The sequence below is a fragment of the Antechinus flavipes genome, chromosome 4 (assembly GCF_016432865.1).
Source record: "Antechinus flavipes isolate AdamAnt ecotype Samford, QLD, Australia chromosome 4, AdamAnt_v2, whole genome shotgun sequence".
NCBI classification, from domain to species: Eukaryota; Metazoa; Chordata; class Mammalia; order Dasyuromorphia; family Dasyuridae; genus Antechinus; species Antechinus flavipes.
The window spans coordinates 32,126,826-32,141,430 of record NC_067401.1 but is presented as its reverse complement, the minus strand read 5'-3'; the positions used below and the strand labels follow the sequence as shown (position 1 = coordinate 32,141,430).

General features: G+C 47.5%; 1 protein-coding gene across 1 annotated transcript in view; it reads right to left on the bottom strand.

The window, feature by feature from the left end:
- NF1 (neurofibromin 1) overlaps nt 1-14,605 on the bottom strand; it is a 236,938-nt gene that overhangs the window by 12,399 nt on the left and 209,934 nt on the right. Inside the window, exons 50-57 of the mRNA XM_051992369.1 lie at nt 13,498-13,633; nt 12,069-12,226; nt 9,076-9,198; nt 8,743-8,870; nt 8,382-8,482; nt 6,465-6,607; nt 6,136-6,182; nt 2,502-2,718 (exon numbers count right to left, since the gene is read on the bottom strand). Coding sequence (XP_051848329.1) covers nt 2,502-2,718; nt 6,136-6,182; nt 6,465-6,607; nt 8,382-8,482; nt 8,743-8,870; nt 9,076-9,198; nt 12,069-12,226; nt 13,498-13,633 — 1,053 coding nt within the window. The remainder of the gene's footprint in view (nt 1-2,501; nt 2,719-6,135; nt 6,183-6,464; nt 6,608-8,381; nt 8,483-8,742; nt 8,871-9,075; nt 9,199-12,068; nt 12,227-13,497; nt 13,634-14,605) is intronic.

Genomic DNA, 14,605 nt, shown 5'->3' with positions numbered 1-14,605 from the left:
CCTAGTTTGGCATTTCTTTTTGTCACTCACCTCGCAGGGTTTATTCCCAGCAGGGCAATCTCTGGGTCAAAGGGCACGGAGTCCCTCTGCGGGTCTCACCCAGTGCCCTCCAGAACGGCTGGGCCCAGTGCACTGTCATTACTGACGGGTCCATTCACCTTTACACAAGCCAGCACCGACCGTTCTCTGCTTCTGCCATCTTTGCTCATTTGTTTGATGTGAGATTAAACCTGAATTTCATCTTTTGTCTTAGTGACGGGGAACTCCTTCCCATTGCTGTTGATAGCAGGCAGTTTTTGGAAGACTCATTTGTTCCTCCTTTGACCACTCACCTCCTGGGGAAGGGCCTCCGCGATTTCCGTGAGCAGTCTCTAGATCTTGCTATTAAGCCTTGCCAGAGATTTCTGATCCACGCTCTCTCCCCTGCGGAACACTACCCTTCTCGTTGCCGACATTTCATTCATGTAAATGCTTTTCACTTTTACATAATCGAGACGACCCGTCTCCTGTAAAGCCCCTTAATCAGATCAGAGCTGGCTGGGAACGATTAGCCTGTGTTCTGCTTTTTATGATACCCTCAGTGGTCTGCGGGGCGTAGGGTGTACGGTGCTGGCGGAGCCTCCTTCCTGCTGGAAGGCCCCTTCCAGTTTTCTCAGCACTTCTTATCAAACAGGACAGTCTCTCCTGGAGGAGCTCACACTGTAGCTTTACTGAACGCTGGCCAGCCTCGCACTGGTTTGCTGTTCTATTTTTTTAGCAGCAAAAAATGACTCTGATGTTTCCTTATAAAGCACTGCACCAAACGCTCTACTTTATGCGAGTGAGGGCACCTGGTCTCTTCCTCACAGACCGAGGGGCAGCCCTTTCACTGTGCAGATTCTGACCCTGCACCTTGTTCATCCAAGCAAGTGAAACCGTGGCCAGCCATGAAGCCCAGTTGGTTTTGCAGAGTTTTTTCTATTATTTGGGAAAGCCTTTTAGGAAGGACACTGGCCATAAGGGAACGTTTCAGGGCCTGTTGCTAAGCCCCTATGTGGATGGGGGGTCCCTGCCGACATTCTCATCACACCTGTGGACATGCACACCTGGATCTGCACCCCAGGGTCAGGCCCTTCTCAGGTAGGCCCGGTGGGGGCACTGCCACGCTGGCTCTGGAGCAGAGGCACATGTGGGTCTCCTTCCTGTGGCTGTCAGAGCCGGGAAACTCTCCAACAAAGAAAAGTCACTTCAAGTATTGCACAGCTTCTTAATAACCAGTTTCTATGATCACAACAAAGTAATTTCCAAGTACAAGAATCCCTCCCCTTTCCTGGTCGCTGGGAAATGAATTACAAAGATGCTTCAAAAAACTAAAGTTCATTCTCCTTATAGCCCTAAGTTCCTGTAACTTGTCTGTCTTTAAAAACTTAAAAAGGGTCTGCAATTCACCAAATCTTAGCCATTGTGAATGGAATCATTTCTCCGAGTCCCTGCTCTCTGAAAGGGTGACTTAATCATGATAACTCCTCTGCCCTGTTAACAGCAACCACTACGTCACGCCCGATTCCAGCCTAGGTCTGCCTGCCCAGCCTGGCCCAGGACCCTCCTAGCGGCACATTCCCCGCTCCTTGTCTCGGCTTTAGCCCCTCACAACAGCCCCAGTGCCTTGCCAGGGCCACAGGTGTTGAACCCGGGTCTAGGGGCCACTGAGGCTGACATGGGTCACTGCCTCCTTCCCTCTTCCCACGGGGCTTCCCCCTCTGGTTCAGTATTCTTGGGCACGGAGCCTGAAAAACCCAGCTCTAGGAGGAGGCTCCAAGAAAGGCCTGAATGTAAAATAAATCAGAGAGATTTGTTAAAAGGCTCCTCTCCTCCGCCTGAGGGACCAGGGGATGAGGCAGGCTCCTGCACCTTGCTTTTGACGTCCTCCGTTGATCACCTCACCCTCCGTTAAGGGGCTACAGTGACTTCTCACGCAGTACTGAACACCGTGAGCCCTCTGCCAGGCCTCTGAGGCCTCCCCCAGGAGGCTTCCGCTGTCCTTTCCAGCCTCCGTATCCTCAGACCTGCCCGGGCCCCTGTGGGCTCCTGCCAAAGCAGGTCCTGGCCGTCCTGGGCTTTCTGCACCCAGAGGGCCGCTGCCCGCTGACCTGCCTCTCCTAACTTGGTCTGCCACCAGGCAGATAATGACCTTCCCCTCCTATGTACAGCAAACTCTCATCCACATTCCCTATATTACTCTGCGCACAGTAGGGACTTAATGCATGAGCATCTGTTGGCCGGAGTCTCTTCCTGCCCCACAAGGCCCCAGGACGGCAGCAGCGCGGCTGCAGGCCGCCGCACCCGCTAGACCAGACAAGCCCATCCGGGAACACCCTGGGAACGGGCTGAATGTCTGCATTCACGTTCCCAAGCACCAACGTTTATGTCTCACTGCTGCCGGGGCTATGCCCGCCGGCCCCAGACTGACCCGAGGGAGGGATCTGCGCCTGAGCGCCGAGCCTGAGAGCCCCTCTCCTTACCTGGGGAATGCTGGGAAGTTGCCAGTGAGGTCATGGAGTTGGAGAGGTTGAGGTTCGCAGTGATACTAAGTTGGCTCTGCACCGCGGGCGGGTAGGGAGAGGTGGGCGTCAGGAGGGACTCCTCACTGGCTTCCTCATCAATTCCAGGCAGATACGTGTCAATCAAGGCATCGAGAAACTTCACGATGAGCTCGGCGTAGTCTGGGATCTGCGTCTGCTGCAAAGAGAAAGGACGTCTCCAGATCCGTTCCCATATGTCGCTTACCCAGAGCCCTGGGGGCTGGAATGCGGGGGGCCCAACCACGTGCACCGGCCCATTTCCTGTGATTGGGATTGGGGTCCCATGGCCCCCTGCGGGGAGGAGGACTCTCCGCCCTCGCGAGGCGGCCGGCACCTTTCTGAAGGAGGTCAGAAGCCTCTCCTCAGTCTGATTCAAAATTTCCCGCCATGATTGTTCAGTTCTGCAGAGTGAAGGAGCCAGGGTGCTCGCTCACACTCCGGGAGGAAGGCTTTGACCAAACCCCGTGGATGGGGCTGGAGAATGGCGGGCAGCGGGGTCTCACAAAGCCCCCATGTCTGCCCGATGACATCTGGCCGCACGCCTCCCGTCCCCAGCTTGTGTCTGAGAAGGTGACTTTTTAAGGACCCAGCCCAAGCCTTTTCCCACTCTCCTCTAGCCCGATGATCTCCGAGACCGCCTTGGATCCTGTCAGCAGGCCCGCCCGACAAACTCGGTAAAGCCGCCATCTCTAGATCACTGACAGAAGCCTGGCCCGCACCCGGCCCAGAGCCTGGGCAAAGCCTAGAACGAGGGCCCTGAGCCCAGCTGCGGGAACCTGGCTGTGCAGAAACCTCTCGGTAACTGTTTCACTGTAAGTGGTTATTCTGTGAATTTACTGAGAAAGGGGTCCAGCCGCGAGCCCCGACTCCAGACACAAACAAGGGGGCAAAGCCCCGAACAAGGGGGGCCTTTTATAAACCAATGGCTCTCTGGGGCCTCACCACGGCCGGGAGGGGAGAGGGAAGACTCCGCAGCCCCATGAAGATTCTCAGCCTGAAAGAGATGTGTGAGTCCGGGAGGCGGCTGACTCCTGCCTGGCGCTCGGCCCACTCTACTCCCTCTCTGAGAGCCCTCTCTGGGCCTGGGAGCTGTAGCAACCACACGTGCTAATGCAGGCCCAGGACCAATCGCATCTGGGAGGTATGAACTTGTTTTATAAAAAATACTCTGATAGAAAAGCCTGGAAAGACTGACATGAACTGACGCTGAGTGAAGCAAGCAGAACCAAGAGAACATTGTATGGCAACAACAAGACTGTGTGATGATCAATGGATGTGGCTCTTTTCATCACTGAGGTGATGACTTGTGATGGAGAGAGCCATCTGCATGCAGAGAGGGAGCTGTGGGAACTCAATGTGGATCAAAGCTTAGCACTTTCACTTTTTTGTTGTTGTTTTGCTTGTTTTTTCTTCTTTCTCATGTTTTTTTTTTTTCCCCTTTTGATCTGATGAATATGGAAATATGTTAGAAGAATTGCACATGTTTAACTTTATTAGACTGCTTGCTGTCTAGGAGAGGGGCGAGGTGAGGAGGGAGGGAGAAAAATTTGGAATACAAGGTTTTGCAAAGATCAGTGTTGAAAACTATCTTTGTATGTATTTGGAAAAATAAAATACTTTTAAAAATATTCAGATAACTGTATTTCAACCTAACTGATTTCCTTTGTAATTCTATGTTATTTGATGCAAGAGGCTTTGCCAGGCTGCTGCCCAAAAGACACGAAATAGGACCAGAACCCACTCCTGGTCACCTGGCTCCATTCTAGTACTTCACCATGAGCTGGCTTGCATGCTGTCCTTACTAGCTCTCTTCCCAGCAGGGCCATCCAATCCCCACCAGCCATTTTTATTTGGTCCTTTCCAATGCAATGATCATTCTTTTTGGCATAGAAACAAAAGCAGAACAAAATATCCCTTTTCATCATCAGTGCCTATCCACCCTGAACAATAATGCTCTTGCTTTTGGGGCCCTAAGAAAGTTTCAACAATGCCAAGGGGTCCAAAGAGCCTGTAAAGCTCCTAGATGAATTTTTCAGGAGCCAAAGGTCGCCTGTTCTACATCATACTTCCTTTTGAATAAATGTAGAAAGCAAATCTGGTTCTAGACCTCTGGGCTGTCCAATCCCAGCTTTCTTCATCAGAGCCAATGAGAGAGAACAATATGCTGCCTTCACTCCTGTGATCATTTAATGGATTGGAACATAGACCATGTTTATGTGGTTATTTGATCAGAGCACACGACTAAAAATCTGCATGGCATTCTGAAAGCTAAACTCTCAGGCCAGTTCCTGAGCTCTGGCTCTCCAGAGAGAGCTTAATGATTAAGTATTTAGTGCTGGGAAGGAATGTGTCACAGGGAGAGAACGGGCCTCGGAGCTGGGAAGACATGATGGACTGAAACCCTCCTTGTGACATACACCGGCTGTGGGACTGACCTGTCGAGGCCCAGCCATCGTGACTCTCAGAGATGAGCTAGGATGCTACCGAAGGAAAAAGTTTCTACATTGGCTGATCCTCACAACAACCGACTAAGATCAGGACTTTTTTTTTTTTAATTCAAAATCTAAAAAGCTAACTTTTTACAACTGGGGAAGAATTCACTCAATCAATAACATTTATTTAGTTAACACCAACCATGTCATGAGCACTGTAGCCACGTTGTGAGGTGAGGGGCTTACTTCTTCATTACTTTCAATACTGCATAATCTCTCTCAATGTCTGTTCTCTCCCTCAAAGCTGATTGTCAGTCATCTAGAAGTCTGTAGAAAGTCTTCAAAAGGTACCAGAACCCCACAAAGCTGACCACCCTTCAGCCAAGTGGGCAGTGAACCTGCAAGTTTGGCACAAACTACTGGCAGGTGGTCATCGTTGGGCCCAAAGTCAAAATCCCACTAACATTCTGAGAGAGCACTTAGGGAAACTAAGGGCTGTGTCAGGTTAGGCCAGGTCTGAGCATCTTTTGGTAGAATGGAAAGAGATGAAAGAAAAAGTTCTGCCTTCAATCGCCATTTATAGTCTAGTTGACTGAATGCTAGAACAGATGGCAATCAAAGAATAGTTTTTAATACATAAATATATTTTAATGCATAAAAAATTAAAAAATGTTAATGCAATCCATCAAGTGGAAACTAATATATAAACTGAATATTTGGACTGAGAGGATCCCCCAGGAGGGGCCTAAAAAGGGTTTAAAAAATAATGAGATAAGCACATAACTTAGTGTGCTTTTTCCTGACTCTAAAATACACGAAGCAGGCAGACTCAATTATTGAACAGATAAGAAAAGACTGACGCTGTCCCATGAAGAAGTGTTTCTAACGGCTTCCTTTGCTTTATCGAAGAGATACCGTCACAATAGACGGAGACTAAATGGCATCTTAAGAGAACTCACTATTTAAAGGAACTCGGCAGAGAAAGGCTTTCTGAAATTTCTCTTAAATATTAATAAAGAACCCACCCAATTGTTCCTTTGAGAATTACATTTTCCTAACAGTGAACTTTCAAAAATCAGGGCCCATTTCTAATTTAAAAAATATTTTGTTCTGTCATTCACAACAAAATACAGGATTCTTACCTTAGAAAATGGTCCTGCAAACCTCCACAGACCATTAAAACCGAAACCTACAACAGAACAAAGGCTATTAACTCGTGGCAAGCATTTCTTTTCTGTCTTAGAAAAATCAAATGAGGAAAGTTACGCATTTTAAAAAATGTCTTCAGATGAGACGATAGCAATGAAGCTCCCGGAAATGTGCTGGTGACTAAAGCCGCGTTTGTACTTGCGATGATGGAAGTTATTTCTCGATTTACTGGACGTACCAAAAAGCCTCAGGACGCTGTGCCCGAAGCCGTGGGGCGGTGCCGCCCTGTGCCCCCCAGCCCGGCCCGCCCCAGTGGACTCACTCTGGAGGTACGCCGTCTGGTACTGCGGCGGGGCCTCTTCGTGGTAGACCACACTCTGCACAATTCCATGAACCGGGTTTAGCAAATTTGGGTCTTGGCATAAGGAGAGCAGAGTATTTATCTTTGAGTCCAACAAATTATGTCTAAAGAAACAGAGTTCAGAGACAACTTAAAAAGATTAAGTGAACAACAAAACACTAGAAAAATGATACAGTGTCTGTCCTCCCCTCCCCAGGCCGACTGTCAGTCTTCTAGAATTCGGGAGGAGGTCTTTAAGAGGGACCGGAGCTCTATAACTTGGCCACCCTTCAGCCAATGGGGCTGGTTTTTCTTTACTTTTCTTTTTCTTTCTTTCTTTCTCCCCCCCTCCCCCTCCCCGAGGCAATTGGAATTAAGTGACTTGCCCAAGGTCAGACCAGATTTGAACTCAGGTCCTCCTGACTTCAGGCCCACCTGCTGACCTGCTGGTTTTCTTTAAAAGGAAAATGGGGAAATAAATGAAAACCTGATTCAGTGCAAGGAGAGATCCTGACACCAGTCCTTCTGTCCTCCCCTGCTGCCCCCGCTCCCAGCTTCCTCCTCTCACACATCCTGCAGGAGACCCAAGTGCCCCCAGGTCTCTCCGAATTCCTGCCTCTCTGCCCCCCCTGCCACCAGCCACTGACTACGAGCTGAGGTCTCCTAGCCCTGGCGCCCCCTGACAACTTCCAGGCCCTTCTTGGAGAACAGACATTGCTGAGCTTTTGCTGTTTGCATCTGCACTGTTTGTACAGCACTCGGCACATAGCAAACACTTAAGAAGCCGCATCCGTTCACTCAGTTGCTCTGAATTTTAAATTCCAGCAGAGCTGCCACTCAGCTTGTCTCCGCGCCTCTCCCCTTCCTATCTCAGCTGATAAACGAGCAAAGAATGGAAAGAAAAATGAAAAATGCTTCACACTAGTCAAAGGAAACACAATAAGGAAGATGAAAATCTGTTGGCAAGACGAAGAAACCCATAAAATAAAGCATAAGTTACTGGGTCATCTATCTATTGATCACCTCAATCAGTATATAAGAAACGACTCTTAGAGGCAGCTAGGTGGTGCAGTGGACAGAGCCCCAGCCCTGAGGTCAGGGGGACCCGAGTTCAAATCTGTCCTCAGACACTTAACACTTCCTGGCTGTGTGACTCTGGGCAAGTCACTTAACCCCAGTTGCCTCAGGGGGAGAAAAAGACTATAAACAGCTAATATTTTTAAAAAGAAATAAACCTTGAAGAAAGAAATATTTAACAAAAGAAATAAACCTTATAGAATAAAATAACGAAAATAGAACTGTGGCTTATTCTCCTTGAACTTCTACATTTAAAAAACCCCTGGACAAACTGTCCCAGGAGACCTGAAGTTCACAAGAAACTTCCGGGGGAATGAGATGGGAGGCTGCTTCTAGGCAGAGAATGGGAAAAACAATGGGGTGACACAGCGGTCTGCAGGTGTCTGACAGACCCTGGTGAGGAGAATAAGGACCCGCTGGTGACTAAAGGAAAGCCCAGAAATGAAAGGCAAACGATGCTGGGAAGTACTGAGCCGTCCTTCTCTCCGGGATCCAGGAATAAAGAGCGTACAAGTTCTGCCATCTCCATCTTCCCTCATCTGGCCCTTTCCTAACAAGACTTAGACTCCCGTAGGAGTGGCGGCGGCTGAGCTAACATAACGATGGCAGGGGAGGCCGAAGGAAGATGAAGATGATGACTGTGACTAGTGGTGGCGGCACCAGTGGGAATGGCAGGGGGTGAGGCCGTGGGTTAGGGCGGGGGTCATGGAGCCGTCGCAGTGGTGGTGGTGGAGGGGGCGGTGAGGAATCGATGGTGGCAGCAGCAGGAATTAACGTGGTATTTAACTTCAGGCTAAGTAAAGAGCCGAACCACATACTTACACCACTGGAAAAACCTTTGGGAAGACAACACTGGCCTCCGCTAAGTACTCGTAGAGAATGCGCTGGTCGAACTCGTCTGCAGTGTACTTCACCAGAGTAGCCTGTAGGACAAGAGCGAGAGAACCCCAGGGTCACAGCCCGGCTTTGGGTCCGAGGCTCCCCGAGTGTCTGCACGTGGCCAAGCCGAGCGGCCGGAACCGGCAGGATCTGAGAAAACGACTCCAGTATCTGTGACAACTAAAGCCAGCTCCTGTGCTTCCTCTAAAAGCGGAGCACCCCCGCTAAGGGGGCTGTATCCTCCTCGTACGCCTCCCCCTATAGCCTTCACTGCGCAGGCCCACAGGGGCCAGGGCCTCCTTACCAGGACGGTGAGAAGAAGAGCCTGGGTTTTGGGGTCTGTGAGCACTTCCTCGTCCAGCAGCACATTGGATTCGGACACGGATACTTTCCGTAGCGGTGGGTGTGGCTGGGGGGAGATCCTCTGGGTTTCTGCAAGAGAACGGGGCCCCGAGCTGTTACAAGAGCAGCCGCAGTGATCCCAGTTACAGATCCTGGCCCCAGAGTAAAGTTAACAAATACGAGCCCCGGAGCCGCCCTCCCTCTGAGGCGCCCAGGGGTGTCGGAGGCGCTGGGGCAGCCTGTGGGAGCTTCCCATGAAGCCGGGGAGGGTCTCGCTGAGCCCCCCGCTTCTCACCCATCTCGTAGTCGTTCTCGGCCACTCTCCGCATCTTGGGGGGCGTGGTGACTCCAGACTCCTGTTCTTGCCTTTTGGGAGCTTTGGCGTCAGAGATCAAATGATCGAAGCTTTTCCTTGTCCCTACGGAGCACAGCAGAGCCCCAGGGTTACACACAGGACAAAGGCTTCAGCGCTGAGAAGACCCAAGTCCAGGGAACAGAGCAGATCACAGAATCGTCTCTGCCCCCGGTTCTGCTCCAGCAGGGGCCGAGTGTGGCCAGCCCACAGCCCCTGGGGAGTCTGAGCTCCCAGGGCTCCGACACCCGGACCAGGCTAAAGTAACCTCATCAGGTGATCAGGGGTCACAGGTGTTTTTGTTCGGCACCAGGAGGGAGAGGAAGGCCTGCATCTCACTCAGGAATCAAGGTCAGCTGGGTCAGAGAAGACTTATAATCACAAGAAAACACAGCCGGAACCAGGACCCCAACACTGAGCAGAGATTACCACGGGGGGCTGGGTTCTAGCAAAAATTAAGTCTGACTCAGGCCTGCTCCTCACGAGTTCTGCCATCAAGGCCCTGAGCCTCCCCAGATCTGTTTCCTCCTCTGTAAATGAGGGGTTGGTCTAGAGCGTGTGCACAGTTGCTCCCAGCTCGAGCATCCTACGACCCTGCGCATACAGACCCAGCTCGGGGCACTGACAGGGGAAGCACAGCGTCCTTTGTTAGGGATGGACACGTCCTCCCCATCTCATACCTGGTGCAGAGTATGACCAGCTGAGGAAGCTGAGAGCCTGACTCAGGGCCATTCTCTCATGGGAGGGCAATCAGAGGCCTCCAGGAGCCGAGTAACTATGACCCAGCCTGGTTTTTTTGCTGGAGACAGTGAGGGACACGGGGGAGCTCTGGGGCAGGCGTGGGGCCTGGCTCTGCTCCCTCTCTGTGGCCGGGGCAGGGGACTTCACTGGACTCTCAAAGTCCATCTGCACCATCAGGGCACACTGGAATCGGGTGCTCCCCCAGGATGTTGGGGGGACCAAAGGAGATAATGCACCCACTTTGTAACCCCCCACACGATAGAAATGGAAGCCACCGTCCTTGGGTCCTGACGGCGCCTGACTTCTGGGTGTGGTTTAAAGGAAACCTAAAACCCGGAGCCCTTTCATGCAAACTGCATAGACAGCTGCAGTTCACTTCAGGGGACACTTATTTACCTACATTTCCAAGTCTCTTTTACAAAGCTCAAGCACTATCACTCTGTATACAGACTGACACTCTTTTTCTCCTATACTTTTATTTAATCTCCTTCGATGAGTAAAATGAAAGTGAAATCACCAGAATCTCTAGAGGCTTAATTCAACAAAGAGGAGGAGATCCAGTCGTATGACTCAAACAGAACCTAACAGAACCTGGCGCACGTTCTGGCCACTGGCATTTGGCTCATGACTGTGACTCCAGGTCTCTCTCTTTCCCATTTCCCCTGTTATAGGAATGCCGTTTCCCCCCTCCCCCCACCAACCTACAACCCCAAGTCAGTCTGTTTTATTTCTAGATGTCTTTGTGACCGTCTAGTCTATTTATAGAGCATCCTTTCATTTGTTAACATATTTCACCATTAGTGAACAGTGAGCTATGAATGGCCTTCGGTCAAAAGGCCATTATGAGATCATCTGGACCTCTGGGCTTTTTCTCTGTGGTGACCTCAGATGTCTGTATGACGGATGAGCTCTCACCTCATTCCACTAACTGAAAAATAAAATGATTTAATAATAGTTTCTAACCTCACTTGTTCTTTTTTAACTGACATAGTAACTACAGCCTTCACTTAGACTGATAAGATTTGCCTCTGAAAGGTCTGATTTTAGGAGGAAAGGGAAAAAACAGGCAACAGTGAACTATTAGTTACTTGCATCAAAGTGAAAGATTCTGATCTGAGGTGGAAATTTTTGGAGACGTAGGCCTGGGGCTCTGGAAGCCCCTGCTTGAGCCCAGAGGAGGCTTTCCTTGTGGAATCCATATCATAAGGCAGCTGACCTTAAAATGGGGCAGAAAGGAGAAACCCAAGACAGCCTGAAGGCTCAAAACTTGTAGGCAAGCCTATGAGTCCTCATAAAGAGTTCCACATCAAGCGATCAAACTTTATTTATTTATTTTAGAGGGATATTTCTCACAGAAACCATAATATTTTATTAATGTAGACAGAAACAGAAATCAAAATAGCTTGATTGGACATTTAGAATGGCTAGCCCAAACCCTTCATTTTACATAGAAGGAAAAATAATTTCAGAGAGGAAAAATGATCTATCCAGGGTAATGAAGTTAGTGAGCAGCAAAGCCAGGAGGTAAAGTCTGGTTTCCTGACTCCCATGCCTCTAGTACACAAATGCTCTATCATCAAGTTTTCCAGCCTATCAAATTGCTTTTAATCATAAAAGCAGAAATTGATCAATCAATGCTTCTGCCAACTTTCTGTTACAAAAGATAAAAGAATCAGTCCTCAATCTTGAATGCTTATAAAAAATATACTGTACACCTGCCCAGCTGCTTTACAGAGCAGCACCCACCACATGTGCTTCCTTCCACAACAGTGCCGGAAAGAACAAACTGAGGTTGAGAAATTAAACGATTTGTTCAAGGTCATTCAACTAGCAGGTTGTAGAGCCAGAATTTGAACCCAGATGACTAAGGCTAAAATCCAGTGTTTTGTTTTTTTAATCATGCTGGTTTCCCAGTTAAAAAAAAAATTATTTGCTCCTTCAAAAAAAATACATATACACACACACATATATACACAAACACACACATCTCAATATATATAATATATACATACAAGCCTCAAAATTTATAAATATAAATATACACACATCTAAATATACATATGATATATATACACACATATATAAATATATATATACAGCAGCTAAATTTATAAAAATACACACACACACACACATACACACACACACTGTACAATAAAAACTGATAACATAGTCAACTAAACATACAAACTGACCAAGCAACTTCTTTGTGTTGGCCTGGGAAGGCTGCCCCATATCCAGGCTCATGGATTTTCTGGTTCGGGGGCTAGTCTGGCCCACAGGAGGGTAGCTGGCTGCAAGATGTCTCTCAGATCCCTTTGGAGAGGACCACGGTTGTGTTTCTTTTAGTGTCCTGAAAGATGTAAATACCAAAGACAAATAAATTGGTCTTATAACAACTAATTTTTTTCAGAGTAGTAGTTCAAACCAATGCTGTTAATTAATTATAAATTGCACAAAGACAAAATCCTCCACATTGCTTTAATTATAATATTTGTAACAGGAATAACAATTTAAAAGCCATATTGTCATCTTATCAGGACAATTTAGTTTAAAAAGATCAGCTCCTACTTTGTGTAGTTGCCAATTCAATTACAATTACCAAGATAGTGTACATGGGCAGAACTCTTGGCATTGCTATAAATTGAATTTAAATTAATACTCTATTAGAATAATCTTAAATTCTAACTTACTTCATTAAAATACAAAGAATCCAAGAGAAAGCAGCCCTGCTTGTAATAACTACTACTAACCCAGGTATGGATAAATGTTTCAAACATTTTTAAGAAAAGGGTGGTTGAAAGAATGAAAAATTTTGACCGAGGGTCAACTTGATTTGCTTGGGAACAAAAAGAGCAATTATCAAAGTCAATCGTGATTCTACATGAAAAACAAATTAGGTCTTCACTATGTTAGTGGAAAATTATTGAATATCTTTCATTTAAAGGGGGAAAAGTCAATACCCTGAACTCTCCAACTAATTAGGATTCTGATTTTTTAAGAAAAACACATTCTCTGCCTCAGCCAAAACATGAGAATATACTTAATTGATATAGAACCATGAAAGGGTCAGGATCACACCTCCTCTATGGAGAGAAACTGTATTTATTCCCTACTAACACACAGAGAGGGCACGCGATTTGGTTCTCAAAAGTTTGTGATCTATGGTATAAAAATTGCCTGACATTAGCATTTTATATGTGAAAACAATCAATCAGATGCACATTCGAACACGTGGATTTCTTCCTCAATTCTAGGCAGCTTCTGGATGGCAGAAGGACTCAATGTCTGCCTTGCGGGTGGTCCAAAGTAATATTACAGGATAGTTCCCCATGGCAGCAGTGGTTAGCTAAAGAACCAGATGGAAAGGCAACTGTCCTACTTCTGTGCCCAAATTAAGCAAAACAATTTTTAGCTGTTTAGTGTTTAATTGACTTTATTAGCCCAATCAAAACCAAAGTATGGTGGTAAATCTTCTGGGTGAATCTGATACAAAACCAAATATTGATTTTTTTGGGACCATTCACTTTTTCCCCCCTTTCTGGACTGCCCATTTCCTTAGCTCCCTCCATCAGCGTGGTCAGCAGAATCCTAGTCATCACTAGGAAAGTTCATTCCACTTACCTAAGGCTGGGGTCACTGTGATAGATGGGATATATATCCATAGGCACATTTTCCATTGTGATATCAGTTAGCAGGAGTGATTTCCTATGCTTTAAGCTGCAGCGACTTCGAACCTCTTCAGACACAGTAAGTAAAGCTAGAAGAAAAGTCACAGGGCTGCTGAAAAGGCCAGCAAATGGTGGGTACAGTATAAGGTAGAGGAATACAAAGTAAAGGAGGGCTGGAGCAGAGAAGATGCATTCCTGATCCCCAGTAGCCTTATTTACTGGGGGAGAGTCCATGAGGAAGGCCATGACTGACATCTGTGCAGGGCTTTCCTGTTTTGCAAGCATTTTCTTCTTCCCATTTATTACTTTATTCGAGCCTAACCACATCTCTGTAAGGCAGGCAAGGCAAAAATCACCTCCATTGTAGAGATGAAGAAACTGAGGCTCAGAAAAACAAATGGGTCAGTCAACCGGCAAATAGCAGAACCAGGACTGGCCCCTTGCTGTCCAGGATCCCAGGCCCCATGTTCTCTCCTGCTTTTAATGCACACAACATAAAAAAAACTCCCATTAACAGAGTATAAACTGAGTGCATCGATCCTTGGGGGAGGAGGATAGAGAAGTTACAGGTGGGAGTAGGGCCAAGAGAGGACTCTGTGAAGAACAGACGAGAGGGAGACAGTCTCTATATGGAAGGCCTGGAACACGCCAAGCTCCAGCCCCACAGGCAGCCTGGTGCTAGACAGGCTCATCTGGCTTCCCCATCACTCTCTCAAGCCTGACATGTCCACATCTTGTGGGCATCCTATGTCCTCTGAAATGGGCCCCCTCTTAAACTTCTCTCCATCTGTTAAGAGCATTATCATTCTTAGAAGTTAGCTTCCATTTTCTCCCTCTCTCTCAACCTCCACAAACAACCAGCTCCAAGTCTTGTCTATTATTTTGTTCTACGTCCTTAAGAATCTAGCTACAACATTCCCTTTTCTTCAACCACACAGTCAGTACCTTTGCTCAGATCTTTATCATTTATTTAGATTCAATACTTTACATATGGTAGTTATTAAATAACTTTTTGTTGCATTAATCTAGCTAGTAAAGGATGGTAAGAATATCATTTTCTA